Source organism: Buteo buteo, chromosome 9, assembly GCF_964188355.1.
Source record: "Buteo buteo chromosome 9, bButBut1.hap1.1, whole genome shotgun sequence".
In the NCBI taxonomy this organism is placed as follows: Eukaryota; Metazoa; Chordata; class Aves; order Accipitriformes; family Accipitridae; genus Buteo; species Buteo buteo.
The window spans coordinates 17,085,683-17,101,482 of record NC_134179.1 but is presented as its reverse complement, the minus strand read 5'-3'; the positions used below and the strand labels follow the sequence as shown (position 1 = coordinate 17,101,482).

Sequence of the window (15,800 nt, the reverse complement as noted above, 5' to 3'; positions counted from 1 at the left end):
TAGTTAGCTAGCTTGTACCAGTTTGGTCCCTTGCAGGGTGGCTTGCTCCAGTATGAGACTTGCCTAATGTATTTTTGTATTTTATTATTATTTCACCTTCACATGCATGCTGGACATTCTGCTTTGGGGAAAATTGCTGGCAATAGAACTGAATTTAAATCAAACAGAAGGGGCAGCTTTCCAGAAGCAAAACAGCTATGTGAATTTATTGAAAACAGAACACCAAAAAGCAGACATCATACGCTCTTCAGGATGCCAGGAAAGTGCCAGCAAAACAAAGCATGTGCTCTTGGCTCCTGTGGAAGGGCCACTGCCCATGCCAGCAGAGTGGTTTCACTTGGTAATGCATTGTGCGCTGCGGCTGGGCAGGCAGCACAGCCGTCAGCTGGTAGCCGTCCGCCCTGACCGCTGGTGCTTCCGGCACATGCTGGGCTGCACAGCTAAAGCACCTCCAGGGCACTCGGAGAGGCCCAGGTCACATGGGCTTCTCGTCTGCAAAGACCGATGAACATATCACCTGAGAGTCAGTTCAGAGAACTGAAAACCCTGCAGCCAAACGAAATCCCCAAATCAAAGACATCCTCTGTAGGCTACGGCTGTGGAGCAGGAGGCTGAGTGCTGGGCTCCCTGCCCCAAGGCCGAACCAAAAGGACCCTCCCCTGGTTTATGCCAGCTGATGAGGCCTGGGTGGCTGACTGGCATCAGGCACAGACTTCATCTGGCCATGTGGTTTATCTGCTGCTGGCGACTGCCTGGCCATACCCCTCCTCTACAGACAGCTTCCACTGTGAGTCTCCCAAAACCCTGTCTTCACAATGGAAGCCTTGCAAACCTCCACAGAGCAAAAGGCAAACCTTCTCCTGCCTTTCCTTCCTCTTACTCTGTCTCAGCTCAATTCCTGCTAAGATCCAGCTGTAATCCACAGATACAGTTCAGTGGGATGCGAAAGTATAGCAAAACATAAATCACAGCAGACTTATTAATATGAAGAGCTCAGAAGCAAAACAAAGATTGTAACAGCAATTTCTCTGTTACTCATGAAGCATGTTATCCATGTATTTCGCTAGAACTACAAGGATTGCTATTCCTCATTTCTTTGTCTATTTATTCCTATGTACCCATGGGGTGAGGAGCACAAGCCAATTATAAGAAAAGAGTCTCCAGAAGGGTAGCAACGATAACTGAATCTTCCCAAAACGAAGGCTGGACCTCTTCTGCGTTGGGCTGATCTGACAAGCCAGTTGAAATTATTGGAAATTCTGGCTGAAAGCCAGTACTGAAATAAAGGGATGTTACCATGATCTTTTTTTGTCATGCAAGAAGTAACAGGAAAGAAAAAAAAAGTAATATTGTTTCTTTTTGTTTTTCAAGGTCTTTTCACACAGCTCACTACAGTACCCAGGCCCCTCCAAACGTACATGTATCAGGAGGAAAAAAAAAATCGAAGAAACAAGACAAATCTCACCCCTGAACTAGTGACAATTTTGTTAATTTAGCTACACACCTATAGAAGCTATTCACATTCCTGTTATCATAACTGCCATTAAATTGTAAGGAAAAAGAATAAATGCTTTGACAAATTGCATGCGGAGACCTGTCTTGTATTAGTGACACTCAATAGCTGTAATGGAGTTACAGGAGTCATTATTTATGCAGTACACTAAGTGTATATAAACCTTTGCAAAGATGTATTTATTGAAGACATCTACACTATGCACAGAAGTGGATTTTCTTGATCCTCAGCAAATTTTAGGGGGAATGGCTGACAGGAAGCCATGTTTCCTCCCGCCCCCCAATTTTTATTTGGGTCACAAATGAGTAACTCAGAAACCAGTCACATGGGACATCGGTCACATGGAACATTCACAGCAATCAAGAGTTTTAACATATCTTTCCAAGAAGGATGCCTTCCTGCCTTTCTCTCAATAGCTGTATCAAAAATTACAAAAGCTTTTTAAGTTTAATAAAGTATCATGTGTAATGAATATGGGCTTTGCTTTGCTTTATCAGCCTTCTACCTAAATAGCAGTCTGAAGAACATATAAGGAAGCATCGCTGCCTTGGCAGCTTACTTATCATTTCAGAAAATGACTTGTCTGTTGGGATGATAGTTAGGTTTGGGCTTTGGGGACAGCAGTGAATCTCTTTGAGTCCAGTGAGAGAGCAGCTACACAGAGCAAGTAAATCATTTTAATTTTGTACAAGTTGAAAAGCATTTTTTCCTCTACTTCAGCTAGATGACAGTGGCATGATGGCTGATTTTCATTTCAATCAGAGCAGCATATGATTACCACCTAATTAGAATGTAGAAATAGAAAGGAGATCATTTTTTAACATACCCAAGAGAACGTTGCTGGGGGAGGGGAAGAGATTATGTTAATCAAATGATACTGGCATATAAGAGCTACCAAAATAGCCGTCTGAATTTTTATCAGCACCCTTACTGTCCTTGAGGATCTGTCAGTGGCTTCAATCAAAACTTGTATTTTCAGAGCTTTATTTCTGAGTAATAAATATACTTTAAAATAAATACATGTCACTGCAGGCCCAAACTTGCCATAGAAGATATCACCTTAGGAATAAATACATATACTTTTTTCAAAATTACACCTAGTTTTGTTGACAACTGTGAAACTGTAAGCATGAAAACTACCCAAGCAAAAACAAAAGTAATACTATCTTAGGGGGAGTTTTTTGCATTAGGGTTTGGGTTTTTTTAAATAATTGCTTTCATTAATTAAATATTGTCAGCTAGCTACTCCACTCCTTTTTGGAATAAACGTAGAAACATAGCTGCTCTGCCTAGGGGAATATAACTAAGGTTACGTTAAAGCAAACTGCATCAGACAACATTTTCCAAGACACACTGTCTCCATCTGCACCCTTCCGTAGAGATAAAGACAAGACCTCATCTCAAGATGCCACTTTGTTTAATTGCCTCTGAAGATGAAGAGCCAAAATTAAGTTGCCAAGACCACCAAAAGGAGGGGGGAAGATATTAAAAACAACAACAAAAAATTAATAATGAAATGATCTTTCAGGCAGTCTGCAGAAATAGTGAAACTGGGTTGCCCTGATGTTTTCATGGGCTCAGGAGGTAAAAGCAACTTTTTGTTAGCCGCCCGACCCGATTTTGAAGGGAAAGACACGAGAAATGTTCCTACCCTGCTGCCTTACACCTGCTAGGTATATGCCTATGTAACGTAACACTGCATAGCATAGATACTGCCAGACTTAATGTGGTACCCAAATGGATACCATGGGGTGCCATGCTTACCTGCTGAGAGCTACACATGACACAAAGTTGTGATCACGTTAGTTTAACCCAAAATAAAGCTCTAGTGCTTTTAAACACTCGCTGAGGCACACCTGCACTACCCTGCCTTGTGCAATAGAGAACAGTGGCAACTCCCTTTGCTCTGTCCTCCCAGGCAGTGGCTGTCCAGCAGGACATCTACCTCTCTCCAAACTAGGCTCCGGTACCAAGCGCCATTTTAGGTGCTTGCGATATCCTGCCTGGCACACAGATATCCCTCTGGAGGCCAATGGCTCTCCTGTGGGTCCTCTGACATATCTGTCAGCCCATGCAGCAGTCCTGTCCTCCCTCAGGCACCTAAGACCAGTGCTCTTTTTATTTCAGCAACAATAACTTTTTGAGCTGAGATGTCTCAAGCAGGCTTAGGCCTGGGAGGCCAACATACAGCACAGCTGGTTGAAGTCCTGCTGGACCTCTCAGCTGCATCTTACACTTGAGGAAGCTGCTCCCTCACTGCCTTGCTCTGGCCCATCCTGACCAGGAGACAACACCTGCTTACCATAGCATCAGGGCAATGAGCTCCCTGAGGACAAGGAAGACAGTATAATCCCTGAAGCTCTGCTTTCTCATCACAGATCTTCCCTTCCTCAAATTCCTACATACCCTCCCCATCCTTAGTAACTCAATTGCTCACGCAGGTTTTATCAGCAGGATAAAAGCCCCTCCAGTCACATCCACGGTCCTGTTGCAGGGAGCATTTCCCCAGCTTTCCCTGCTCTCATACACCCACAGCTCCTGCTGATGAGGCAAGGCCAGCCCAACTCCTGCATGCTACGAAGGCACAAGTCCATATGGGAATCAGTGCACAGGAAAGGTAATTCCACTTTAACTATCTCAGTAGTGGAAAATATCACCATGATTTTGATGAAGCACAGTACAAAATGAAGCACAGGTGCAGAGCACCCATGTTGTGGTGTGCCTAACTTGACAAGCCAGGTGTTTCCTCCTGAAAATTTTTATCATGAAGAGTATAGCAAGTGTGATCCTGCCCCCACCCCAACCTCCCCCAAAAAACGAGTTCCACTAATTTCAGCTGTAGCAAGATTTTGCTTGTCCTGTTTTGCTGGAAACGTACAAAATTTTTTTGGCAGTGGGATGATGCATAACTACTTGCTAAAAAACACAGGGACCTAAATCCCATGTACTTCAGGCAAAATAAGAAAAAGTCTCTCTTCAGTAATGATTCTAATGAAAAGGAATCAGGAAGGTATTGATTTATTTTCCATTTATGTGCTTTTAATCTGCACCAATTATTTTGATGGAACGTATATTGCAATCGCACTTTGCTGGTTGTTGTTCTGCTGGGGTGCGTAATAAATGTGAGATATTGTGCAAGAGAAAGAACAATACTTTGAACTAAATGTGCTGTTAAATTAAAGTCTTTTCTTGGGCAGTGAAAAAGTCCTGAGGCTTTTCATGTCACTAACATAAGGTAAGGAATACAGTGAGCATTTTTTATTTTTCACCCTTCTGAGAAACATAGCATGGTACTGAAGTAAAAGCAAATAACAATTTCTAATGTTGCAAATGTTTGAAGATAACCACCAAAAAAACCCAAACACAACCCTCTCCCCACTACCCCCCAAAATGTAGGGCGGTCCAGTATTTAAAGGTGTCACAATTCTTTTGTGATACCATTATGGGAAATCAGGTGGCAATATCTCAAGCCTTGCCAAATTATCCCACAAAGAAGCATTCTGAACTGTTCAAAGGGCTTAACGTGCATTTTTAAATGAACCCCAGTGTATAATTTCCTAAAGGATGGGATCCAATTCTATTTTGTGCTCTGAAGAATTCTATTAAACCTCTAAAGCACTTTGTGAAATGTGAAAATGCAGTTTGCTAAAGAGATAGCCTAGGTGGTCTGCAGTAAATTAACCAGTACTGCTGACTGTGGCCGTTCTCGTGAGTTTGCTCCAAGGGATTTCTACATTTACAGTATAACACCATTTACCAGCTTCTAAACTAGATTCGCCCTCTGGCTGCAAGTCAGCAGACCTTGGTGTAAAACATGGCCAGAAATTAGTGTGGCTAAGAGTTGCATTTCAAGACCAGAACAGTGCTGCGTGTTATATACAACTAAGTCCAAACCATTACTTACAATGCTGTTGTTTTCCCTAGTGGACTTTATGTAGTTAAGTTTTAGGCTGCTAGACTATGATGGCTGCTGCCCTGCCTAAGCTGGTGTTCTGTGTTCAGTAAATTACAATAGATCTCTCTCTGTGTTGCTTTGTAACAATTAACCTCAGAAAGGAGCTAATGCCATTTGCATGGTAATGAGACATTCATCTGAGCAACATCGGAGTTAAGCATGCTAATAAGTTTTAATGCAAACACCTGAGGGGTCAAGCACAACCATGGTCTTGGATAAGAAAACCTTTTATTAAATGCAAATCACTTTTCTTGTAAATACTATGATGGAGAACTTCGTAGGACTCTAACACAGCTTGCAAGAATGGAATCATTTAGGTTATATTTTCAGGCCCCCAGGCTGACTAAGGAATATAGCCACTGATATATATATATATATTTTGAATTAATATCAGTGTGGATAAAATCTTCATTATAGCATAAAAGGAGAGCAGTACTACAGGAAGGTAGAGAGGAAAAAACAACAATATTGCCTTATCTTTCACAAATTTGTCACAGTTTCCTGGGATGCAGGAAGGCAGATAAGACACTGCTGCTGTAGAGCACAACAAAAGACTTACAAATTTGTCAGGTTTCCATCTTATTCACCAATCTGTTTTTGCCAAGTGTATTGTTATGTAGGCAAATTTCCTAGTGAGCAGGCTATCATTTTGGTCTCTATCTTGCACCAAAACTTCTTGAATTCATTCCATCAAATCACATTCTACACTCAAAGAGTTTGAGATCTTAGTTAGGACAACCAGGACCAAACATACCAAGGGGATAACTGGCTGCCAAACATGTCTGGGACTAAAGGAGCAGAACCTTCTCAAAGGTAAGGCAGATTGCACAAAAAGGAACGAAGGGAAGAAACAGACTGAGTCATTTAATTCTGGCAGAGCCAAGTGCAGGAGGCCTCTTTTGTTCAGGAGAGGCTGTTAGCAGGACACACTAACTCATTTTGACAGCGCAGCCAGTGTCAGAGGAGTGAAACATGGGCAGCCCTCTGAAAGTTGGCCTCGTGGCAACTCATTAGAGGTTTTGCTCCTGGATTAGAACATGTGAATTTAAATATCCAGTGGGTATAGTGGGAATTGCTCTATCTTTATGGAAGAAGTTTATAGAAAGGACTATATCAATCTGCAGTAAGGGGAGGCTATATTGTTGAGATACAGAAAGTCCCTTTCATTTCCGTTGCTGTATGATGAGGTACTTTTGGGAAAAGTTTGAGTGATGTATAATATTACTACTCAAAGCCCAAAATCCAATCCAAAGGAGTAAGTGTACACAATATAAAATGGATCAGATTGACACCTGGCACAAAGCTATGTCAATTCATTTAAACCAGATGAACTACGGTTACCTTGCCAATATGCATTAAGTGACAGCAACCCCAAAACTATGCTTCTCAAAGATGCCATTCACTGCATAACTTACTGCTACCTTCAACAGAATTGTTAAGTATTTTTATTTTGCTGCTGACCTGTTTATGACATGTAAGACATGCTAGTATGCTATAGTCTCAAACTCAAGCCAGTAGGTTGCAGAAAAACCTTACAAAGAGGGAAAGCTTTGTACAAGAAAGTACAAAGCTATGTAAAGGTGGACCCTCAAAACGTATCTAGACTGAAATCTAGTACTCCCTTCGAAAACGAACAAAAGCTCTTGGGGATTAGCTCTGCATTGTCATATTCACGGATATGTATTAATATGTATTAATTGCATCAAACGCATCATACGTACATCTTCAAGTGCATCAAATAGCATGGGACCTCACCTTGGTGAGTGTGGGATTCAGGTAGTTGGGAAACATTTAATATAACAACTACTAGCTATACTAGTCCAAATTCAAAAAACAGCTGTGATGTAAAATCAGTAGGATAACTCTTAACAATTGTTTTGTAGTCAGGATAGCCTGGGTTCCTTTCACTGTCCAAACATTGTAAACTACAGCTACTTATTTAAAAAGAATTCAGATTAAATTGGAGTTTGTGGGGAGTAAGACAGGTGGTATAGAGCTAGGCAGCCAAGGAGGCCAAGAATTAGAAGGGAATTTGTTACAGAGAGTGAGAAAGAAGGAATCATGCATATTCAGTGTTCATAGTTTACACTAATCTGCGTGCACATAAAAAAAAATAAATACAGTGGCATTTTGCAAACACAGGTCAAAATACATTAAAAAATTATTATAACTCAGATAAGAGTCATGAACATATATGACAAACACTGTCACTTCAATCACTAACTGCTATGAACCTCAAGTCTTCTTCCAAAACAGACCTGGAGCTTTCCAAGAACAAGGGCAAGAACTCATTTGAAGTCTATGGAGGGAACCAGAAAAACATGGAAGCAACACACTAACTGAAAGAAAGAAGGAAAGGTGACAAGCAGGGCATATGAGTTTCCAGGCCAGAAGCAGAAAAAAGGAGAAAAAGGGAAGACTCAAAGTGTATTGAAAGTGGAAGTTGTCTTTTAGTTGAGAAGCAATGGCTGAACCATAGAGCAAAATACCTCAGAAAATAGCGTTCATTGAGAAAACTTCTACACTTTTGATAGGCAGTCTACCAAATGAAGTCAGGTTTCTTGTAATACCACTAAGAGAGAAGTAATTAAGGGGTGTATATACAATACATACTCAGCCTTTGAGGAAGAAAAGCTTACTTCTGGAGCATAAAAAAAAGATTTTTAGCCTATTTTTTAAATTATGTGGTAAAATTGCAACTAAGAGAAATTTTAAGATGGCAAAGCAGCACATAGACGTTCTAGCCTTACACTTAAGGGTTAAAATTACATACTAACAGACTAGATTCCCAAAATGTAAGCGTAGAGCTAGGCTGATGATACTTAGGCACCTAGGGTGTTAACGAAGACTGAAGACCATCCATCCACAACTCCTGCTTCACTGCTCAGATCTCTAAGTCACAGGAAGCTACCAAGTGCTCAGTGCTACAAAGAACCAGTGTCCAAACATGTATGCAATCCTTAGTGTACCTTCAGGTTTTAAAACCTCAACTTACCATTCAAATCTCATCGTAGTACTTCCTTTCAGTTCAAAGTTGGTAAAAACCAAAACATACCACATAAAACTGCTAAATTCATACCCTCACGTATCAGATTCTTGTGAGAAAAAGGCCCCCTGAATATACTGCTAGAGGAGAAATACTACTAATTATGTCCCTGTATCCAGTGCTTCTCCACTGGATGCTTTGTCAAATACTTTCAGACAAAAATACTGAACAACTCTAGCCGTCTGAAATCTGCTGGCTGTCATCATGAGGAAACAGACACATCTTTAGTTTAAGACATCATGATTGTTTTATTTGCTCTGTCACTTCTTTGTTGCATTTCTCCAACTCAACACTAGGAACTATCAGCCTGCTAAGAACTCAAAACAGAGAAAAGACAAAAACTAGAAAGGGGAGATATGGAGATCATTCTGTTGAAAGCATTTTTTTTTGTCTTTTAAGCATAATCACCATCACGTTGTTACTGGAAGACAACCAGTCCCGTTAAAGATTCACAGTTGTATCATATTTAGTGAGTGTTCCAGGGAAAATGAACACTTAACTGTAAGCAAACCAAAAATTTATGAAACCAGAAAATATTATCATACAGCTCTTTACTGTAAAGTGACCTCTAGAACACCACCGACCTTTGGTGACTGTTTTCACTGACAACTGTTACATACATTTCCTTTCCAAGAATCTCCTCAATATTACATGAAAACTCTGACGCTCAGAAACAGTTTAGGAAGAGAATAGTCTTTTACTTTGCCAGGAAAGACTACAATGCACAGGAAATGCACAGTATGGTTTCAAACAAAGGTATTTCCCTTCAACTCTAGTGTAGCTTTTATAGATAACAATCTTCCCTTGGCTATATCGTCCTGACCTGATTTCATTGGTCTTAAGACGAAATAATAAGACTTAAGACTTTGAGGCTCAAGCCTATGTTTATTCGTTTCACAGTTTTGGAGTCAAAGACCATAACCTTATACAGAAATTTGGGAAATTTCTATTTTATTCCATACCTCATTATGATTCTTGCTTAACCACTCCTTAATAGTGTTAAGGGCAATGACAGCAGCAGGCTCATTTGGAAAACCTAAAGACAGAAGAAATGAGAGATAAATAAAACGCATACATTTTTCTACACATATAAGAAAACAAAAATCTGGATTTCCACACACCCCCCACCCCCCCTGCCATTTTCTGGACTATTTTGGGATTACAGTTGGTCAACTCCCTTCTTCACAGGTTTGTATAAAGGTTTTAGGTTACACCAGTTACTTCCCCCGCCCCCCCCCCCCCCCAGTTAAACAAATTGCAAATAGGGCCAGTGATGTTTTACAGGATTTTTTTTGTTTTTCAACTCTTGTTAGGAAAGCTCCACTGCTCAGGAAGTATAGAAGCAATAGAGAGCTATACATGTGTCATACTAGGCAGGCAACAACGTATCGCATGTATCACAGTAACAAATACTAGGCTTACATTTCATGGCATGCAAGAAAAAATCAGACATTTCTTAAGGCATAAGGGCTTTCTTAAGGCTTGCTTTCTTTAATCCATCTGTCAGCAAAACTATACCACACTATGACCCCAGTGCCATAGGCCTTATAAGGCTAGAAATGGTTGAGTTAGAAATCTCTTAATTTATGACCTAAAACATAATGAACAACTTTGGAAATTAAGGAATTCATGAAGCATAAGCATATGAATTTAAAGCCTGATGTTGCATGATATACTAGCAATAGTAACTCCCCCCAGCACTAAACAATATCAGAAATCTTTCCAGGGATACAGACTTTTTGCTTTGATGGTCTCTATCTATCAAATCTAAAGAAGCTTTCATTACTTAGGCAGCCTTCATTTAATTTTCCTTTAAATTCCTAACTTGAGGGCAGCAAATCATTTTTGTGAGGATTTAAAAATAAAAACCCATAAGCTGTACGAATAGGTCTCAGTAGGTTAGATTAATAGAACAGTCTTTGAAGAGGTGGAGCTGCAGACACAGCATACAAGGAAGCAACAGGGCTAGACAGAAACAGTTATGAAATTCGGCATACAGCTGTGTACATATAGCCTTTTTTAGATCATACATCACCCTTGCACCATAAACTGAAATGCAGACACTGCAAAAATTAGTAGATGTGTCCAGCTTTTTGACCTGGCACGTTATCCTCCAGACTCGCATCTTCTTTAACCCTTTTTCAGGACTTGTGCACTGCTAGATTAGAAAAAAAAACCCCAACAAAATCCTTCCACCCTGAGTCACATCCCCAAAACATTACTCCCTGGACTCCGCAATGATTTTGTCCAGCAGCATGTGTACTGTTTTGAAGAGATAGATGACAACTATCCAGCAAGCGTAGCAAGTAAAAGAGTCAATGTTTGGGGTAATACTGACATTCAGCATGTGTTTCCTTTACACACATTTCTCAATAAAGTATATTTTTAAATTTTTTTAAATCCTTTTTTCCAGGTCCAAGATGGAAAATTAGCTAAGATCCTACAAGTGTTACTGTGAATACTTCCACTGCTGCTGGGAAAATATATTCTTAGGACATTTAATAACACTGCTGATATCATCAAGGCATATTTCTTATGACACAAACTAATGAGCACTAACAAAACCCAAAGCAGGCACTTCCAACAGCCTCATTTTCATCATATAAAATAACAGACCTCTAAGCAGACCATCTGCTCAAATTAGTAATATTCTATCTAACAAAACGGGACTTTGTAACATAGAAATTCTGTACCCTGAGTGTGGTAGATCTGCCTGGACATACAATGAACGCCATGCAGAGGGACAAATGCATATTTCAGACAACTGATACACCATTGTTTACGTACTGAATGGTTTATTTTCAGAACAATTCTCCCTCCAGCAAGATTAACTTTTCGGGCTTGTTTTTCACTCCCTTGCAGCAGGGTATTTGCCCAAAACTGGGATAAAGCCCCGATGATTTTATAGAATCTCTCCATAAATTGTACATTAGTTAGAAAACTGCTGTCATACTAATCATCTTAAATAGAAGCTTATCTAGAAAACTGGTGTTCAATTACTCCTAAGTAACCACAATGTAAAGGAAATAGTTCAGCAACCAAAATAAAAAGCCTTTAATTCTGTGTATGATTTCAGAAAATATCTTGAAATCTATGGAAGTCTTTTATGACATCTTATCTCCCCCTCAAAACCTAATTAGTATTTTACACACATTTCTGGTAATTTTAATGAAAGGATTACCTCATTGGCTTTATGCAGAAGCAGGATGGAATTTAGTCTCCTGTTCCATACCCTACCCCAGCACAAAAGACCCTGTGTCTCTGATTCTCAAACAGAAAAACATCTTGTTTTACAGGACTGGGTTAAAGGGAGATAAAGTGAGATGGGATCTTTTGAAACACGTTTTTGTGTTGTTTTTATCTCTAAACTACATTTGTCTGCCATAGTATTTCTGGTCTGCTCCCATACATGCACCCATCCCCCTTCCCCACTTTCCTTACAGCAAAAAAGCAATCTCAGTGAGCACGTGGGAATCAAATTACTTGAGAGAAATGAGCTCGAGGAGCCTCACAGTTAACCAACTGCTGGAGCAGCAGCTCAGGCAATTCTGGCTAAAGGCTCAATTTCACAAAAGATAAAACAGGTAAAGTAATAAGAGTGACACTGGCCCATGTTACTGCAGTGAGTGCTCCTCCAGAATACTGAAAAGGACAAGGGCACAAAAAGGCAAAGAAGCGTTAGCCATAAGGTACAGGCAAGCAGTGCCTCTGTAGGACTTCACTGGGTTTATTTGGCTGGAGAAAAGAGAAGGGTTGGCAGGTTGTATGTCATGGATAGGTGTGGGGTGAAGCGTGTACCTACCTATACACACAGGCCTCTAACTTGAACTGGGCTTCCTACATCCTCCAGTGGCAGACAACATTTTGGCAACAAATCCCGCTATACCACAAAAATGGTGCAGGCTGTCTTTGGTTCCTGAAAAGCTGCTTCAGCAAGTGGGAATTTTACTGCAGCCCTCTGCATTTTGCAGTACCCGCTAATCACATCTGACCATCTATTGACAGGATCTACTCCCAACCCTTCAAGTACCGCAAATCCTAGCCACCACCTCTTGTGCCCCAATCAGTTCAGGAACTCTCCTTTAAAGTACAGTTTTATTTGTTACAGCTGATGCCACAGTGGGAGCAAGCCTGATAAGTCAGTAGGAATGAGGGTGTGCAGACAGTCCTGCATGATCAGAAAGACATGGTAGATAAAGGAGAGATCCCATGTGCATACATGGCCTGGGCTGAGCTTTGCTCTGCTTGTTCAACACTACTGACTCTGGAAGTATGTCAGTGTTGACCATCTCCACGTGCCTGTCCCTCTGACCATATGGGAAAAGGCTGTATTGCATCTGTGTCTTCAGAAACACTTGATAGTCCATAATCTTTGTAATTTGCTTAGAAACTGTTATGAAAACTCTCACATCTTTGTCCAGTTGCTTCACAGCTAAACTGTCACTCTAGACAGGACAGCTGCCTTTGTATACACCTTCAGAAAAGTCACTGCCAGCTTTAACACTGACTTGGGTACCAGCATCAGCCAAGCCACGGCCAAACTTTGAAACTTCCTCTCCTCCTCTTTGCATGTTGCTAATAGATGTATACACTACTACATTCACTCCCTAACATGAATGACTATGCCTTCATACTCCCCACTACAAAAACTCCATCCTACTACCATCACAGAAAATATATCTCATCTGAACTCTACTGCTTTTGGCATGTCCTGGCACAGATACTACCCACAGTGACAGCCTATGAAAACTTTAAAAGGTCTTCAAACTTATGAGTTTCCACACCTTTTTCTAGGACTTTACCACCTTATTCCTGGAAATTGTAACACTAACCTGAGAAATGGCTGCTGAAACAAGCAGTACACTGGGCAAGTTCTCACAGTCATCGTGGCCATAATTTTCCAGAGAAGACATGATAAGATCTGGCAGAATTATTCTGAAATACTTGATATTAAATAAATGTACTGTTTTAGAAGAGGATAATGTGGAGGACTGAGAAAGATAGTAACTGCAGAGATACAGGTTTAAATTCCCCTTATATTTTGTATTTCTTCATGGAAAGCATCTGGTAAGAATATAAGTTCCCCTGTTTCACCAACGTATGGAAAATATGCAATGAATTCCCTGTTGTTAGACACTCTAGTGTAAATGCTCAGCCTTTTGTGCGTGGGGGATTTAGCAGAAAAACATTCACACTTTTGTGAGTGTCTGTTACCATATGCCTAATTTGTCTGTGCAGTATCTGAAAAATATATACTAGAAGTTCTTCAATGAATAACAGCGCCAGAAGGATTTTGTGAGATAAAATTAACAGAAATCTATTTAAAGGGCTCCCAAATTGTATGGAGACACTGGTAGCTTTATCTGTCTCTTTTACTGTGCTCAATCCAATGCTGCATCTTATTAAAAATGTCTAATTTACAAGCAGGTAATGCCACCTCCCCATGAAAAGCCCATTAACAAAACATAAGTACTAAATAATCAACCTTTAATATGATATAGCTGAGGATAATGATAACAGATTGTATCAGTTAGGTTATAATACTAACAAGCAAATGTCAATCCAGAAAATCACTTCAGTAGCTGCAGAGGTGTTATAATTTGTCAGTTTAAGCGAGATGCCCAATGTTTTCTGTAAATCAACTCATCTTGGTAAAAAAAGGTCTGCACCGTTTTTGTTACCACACCCTATGTAATAGAGAGGTGTTTATTCATTTAAAATATGCTCCCTTCCTTAAGGTTTCTGAAAGGCTCATCACAATCTTAATATGCTTATTTCCCAGTTTTAATGGTTTCATTTTGAAGCAAATCATGAAAAGAACCAAATGCACATCAACACAAATACTCATTATGTGTTTCTCATACTTTCTCAGAAAAAAATCTACACTGGCATGTTTGTGCGTATATCAAGATGCAACATCTTGCAGACTGTTCCTGTGTTCTAAAATTCAAACCCGAGTCCCATTGCTTAATCAACATGACTGTCAAAATGTAATAACTTCCATTTATTTAGTTTATATGTTTGTCAATGATGTTTAATAACATACAAAGGATGCTCTTCAAATAGTAGCTCAACAGTCACATTTTTAAACTGTGAAAGTGTACCAAAGGCCCTCTCTGCAGTCAGTATGACAGGGTATTTCCACCATGCATCAAGTATTTGCTATGTGGCAATCATCAGCACCAGATGGTGTGGAAAATAAAGACATTTCCCAGGTTTGTGTATTAAACAAAAAAAAAAAAAAAGAAGAAAAGAAAAAAGGCACTAAGCATTTATTCCATATACGTTCTAAACCCCAATATTATTACTGGTGCTACAAATGCTTCCTGAATCACAACAGATATGAATACCTGCGCTTCATTATGGTCATGTGGGTTAAGGCTAGCTATTGAGAACACACTAATCATCACACTTCAGCCATATCACTTTATGACAATAAAAGCAAACAAATGAGATGCACAGCCCAGCATGCCTGAGGTAGGGTTAACTCAATATATTCACTTGTCTTTCAGCTGTGAACCTAGCAGTATAATCTTGCAACTGATCCCATATAATCATCTTGTCAAAGATATATTTCAGTAGTCAAAATGAATTCACTAGGTTGATTCCCATTACCATGGCAAATCTGGCGTGTTTGGAAGAAGAGATGGTAGTATTCTACCAACAAGCTTAGGTTGTTGCTACCCTTGAGCTTTTTTCCTCCTCTCCCCACTGCCCACCCCCCCTCCTCTTTTTTTTTCTTTTTTTCTAATAACCATGGTCATGTGGTGATTGGATAAACAAGCTGACAAGTTGCTAGCTTGATCATTGTTGTGGACACACAACCTGGAAAGGAAGTGCCCTCATTTGGATCAGCTGAATTGAAGACTAAACAGAAGAGCTATGAATCTTCTACTAAATAACCTACCTTGGCTTATTGAACTCATTCAGACAGAGAAAACCTTATTTTCTGTCCACTCAAACAGTAACTCTCAGAAAGACAGTGAAATTAAGTACTGTGAAAAGCCAGTAACCTTTCTGTTACCCCAGTTACCCCAAGAAAGCAAGCTGCAGATATTCACTGTATCCTTCATAGACTGTGCTAATTAATTAGCATGCATATAAAATGTCAAAGGAGAATGAGAGATTTTCAAAATGCATAAAGAAAACAATTCTTCTGAAGGAATCATTATATCTCAATTCCTCTCAAGCAAGGAACATGCCTTTTCATTTTCCTTGAGTGAAAAAATTCAGCAGCAACAGAAAAATATATACAGTTCCTGAAGAATGATTGCCAATTGCACTCA

At 39.9% G+C, this 15,800-nt stretch overlaps 1 protein-coding gene across 4 annotated transcripts in view; it reads right to left on the bottom strand.

Moving 5' to 3' along the window:
- Positions 1–15,800, bottom strand: part of MACROD2 (mono-ADP ribosylhydrolase 2) — a 910,189-nt gene that overhangs the window by 258,793 nt on the left and 635,596 nt on the right. For all 4 annotated transcript variants that reach the window (XM_075035490.1, XM_075035491.1, XM_075035492.1 and 1 more), the window contains exon 8: positions 9,477–9,550. In XM_075035490.1, the coding sequence (XP_074891591.1) occupies positions 9,477–9,550 (74 nt within the window). The remainder of the gene's footprint in view (positions 1–9,476; positions 9,551–15,800) is intronic.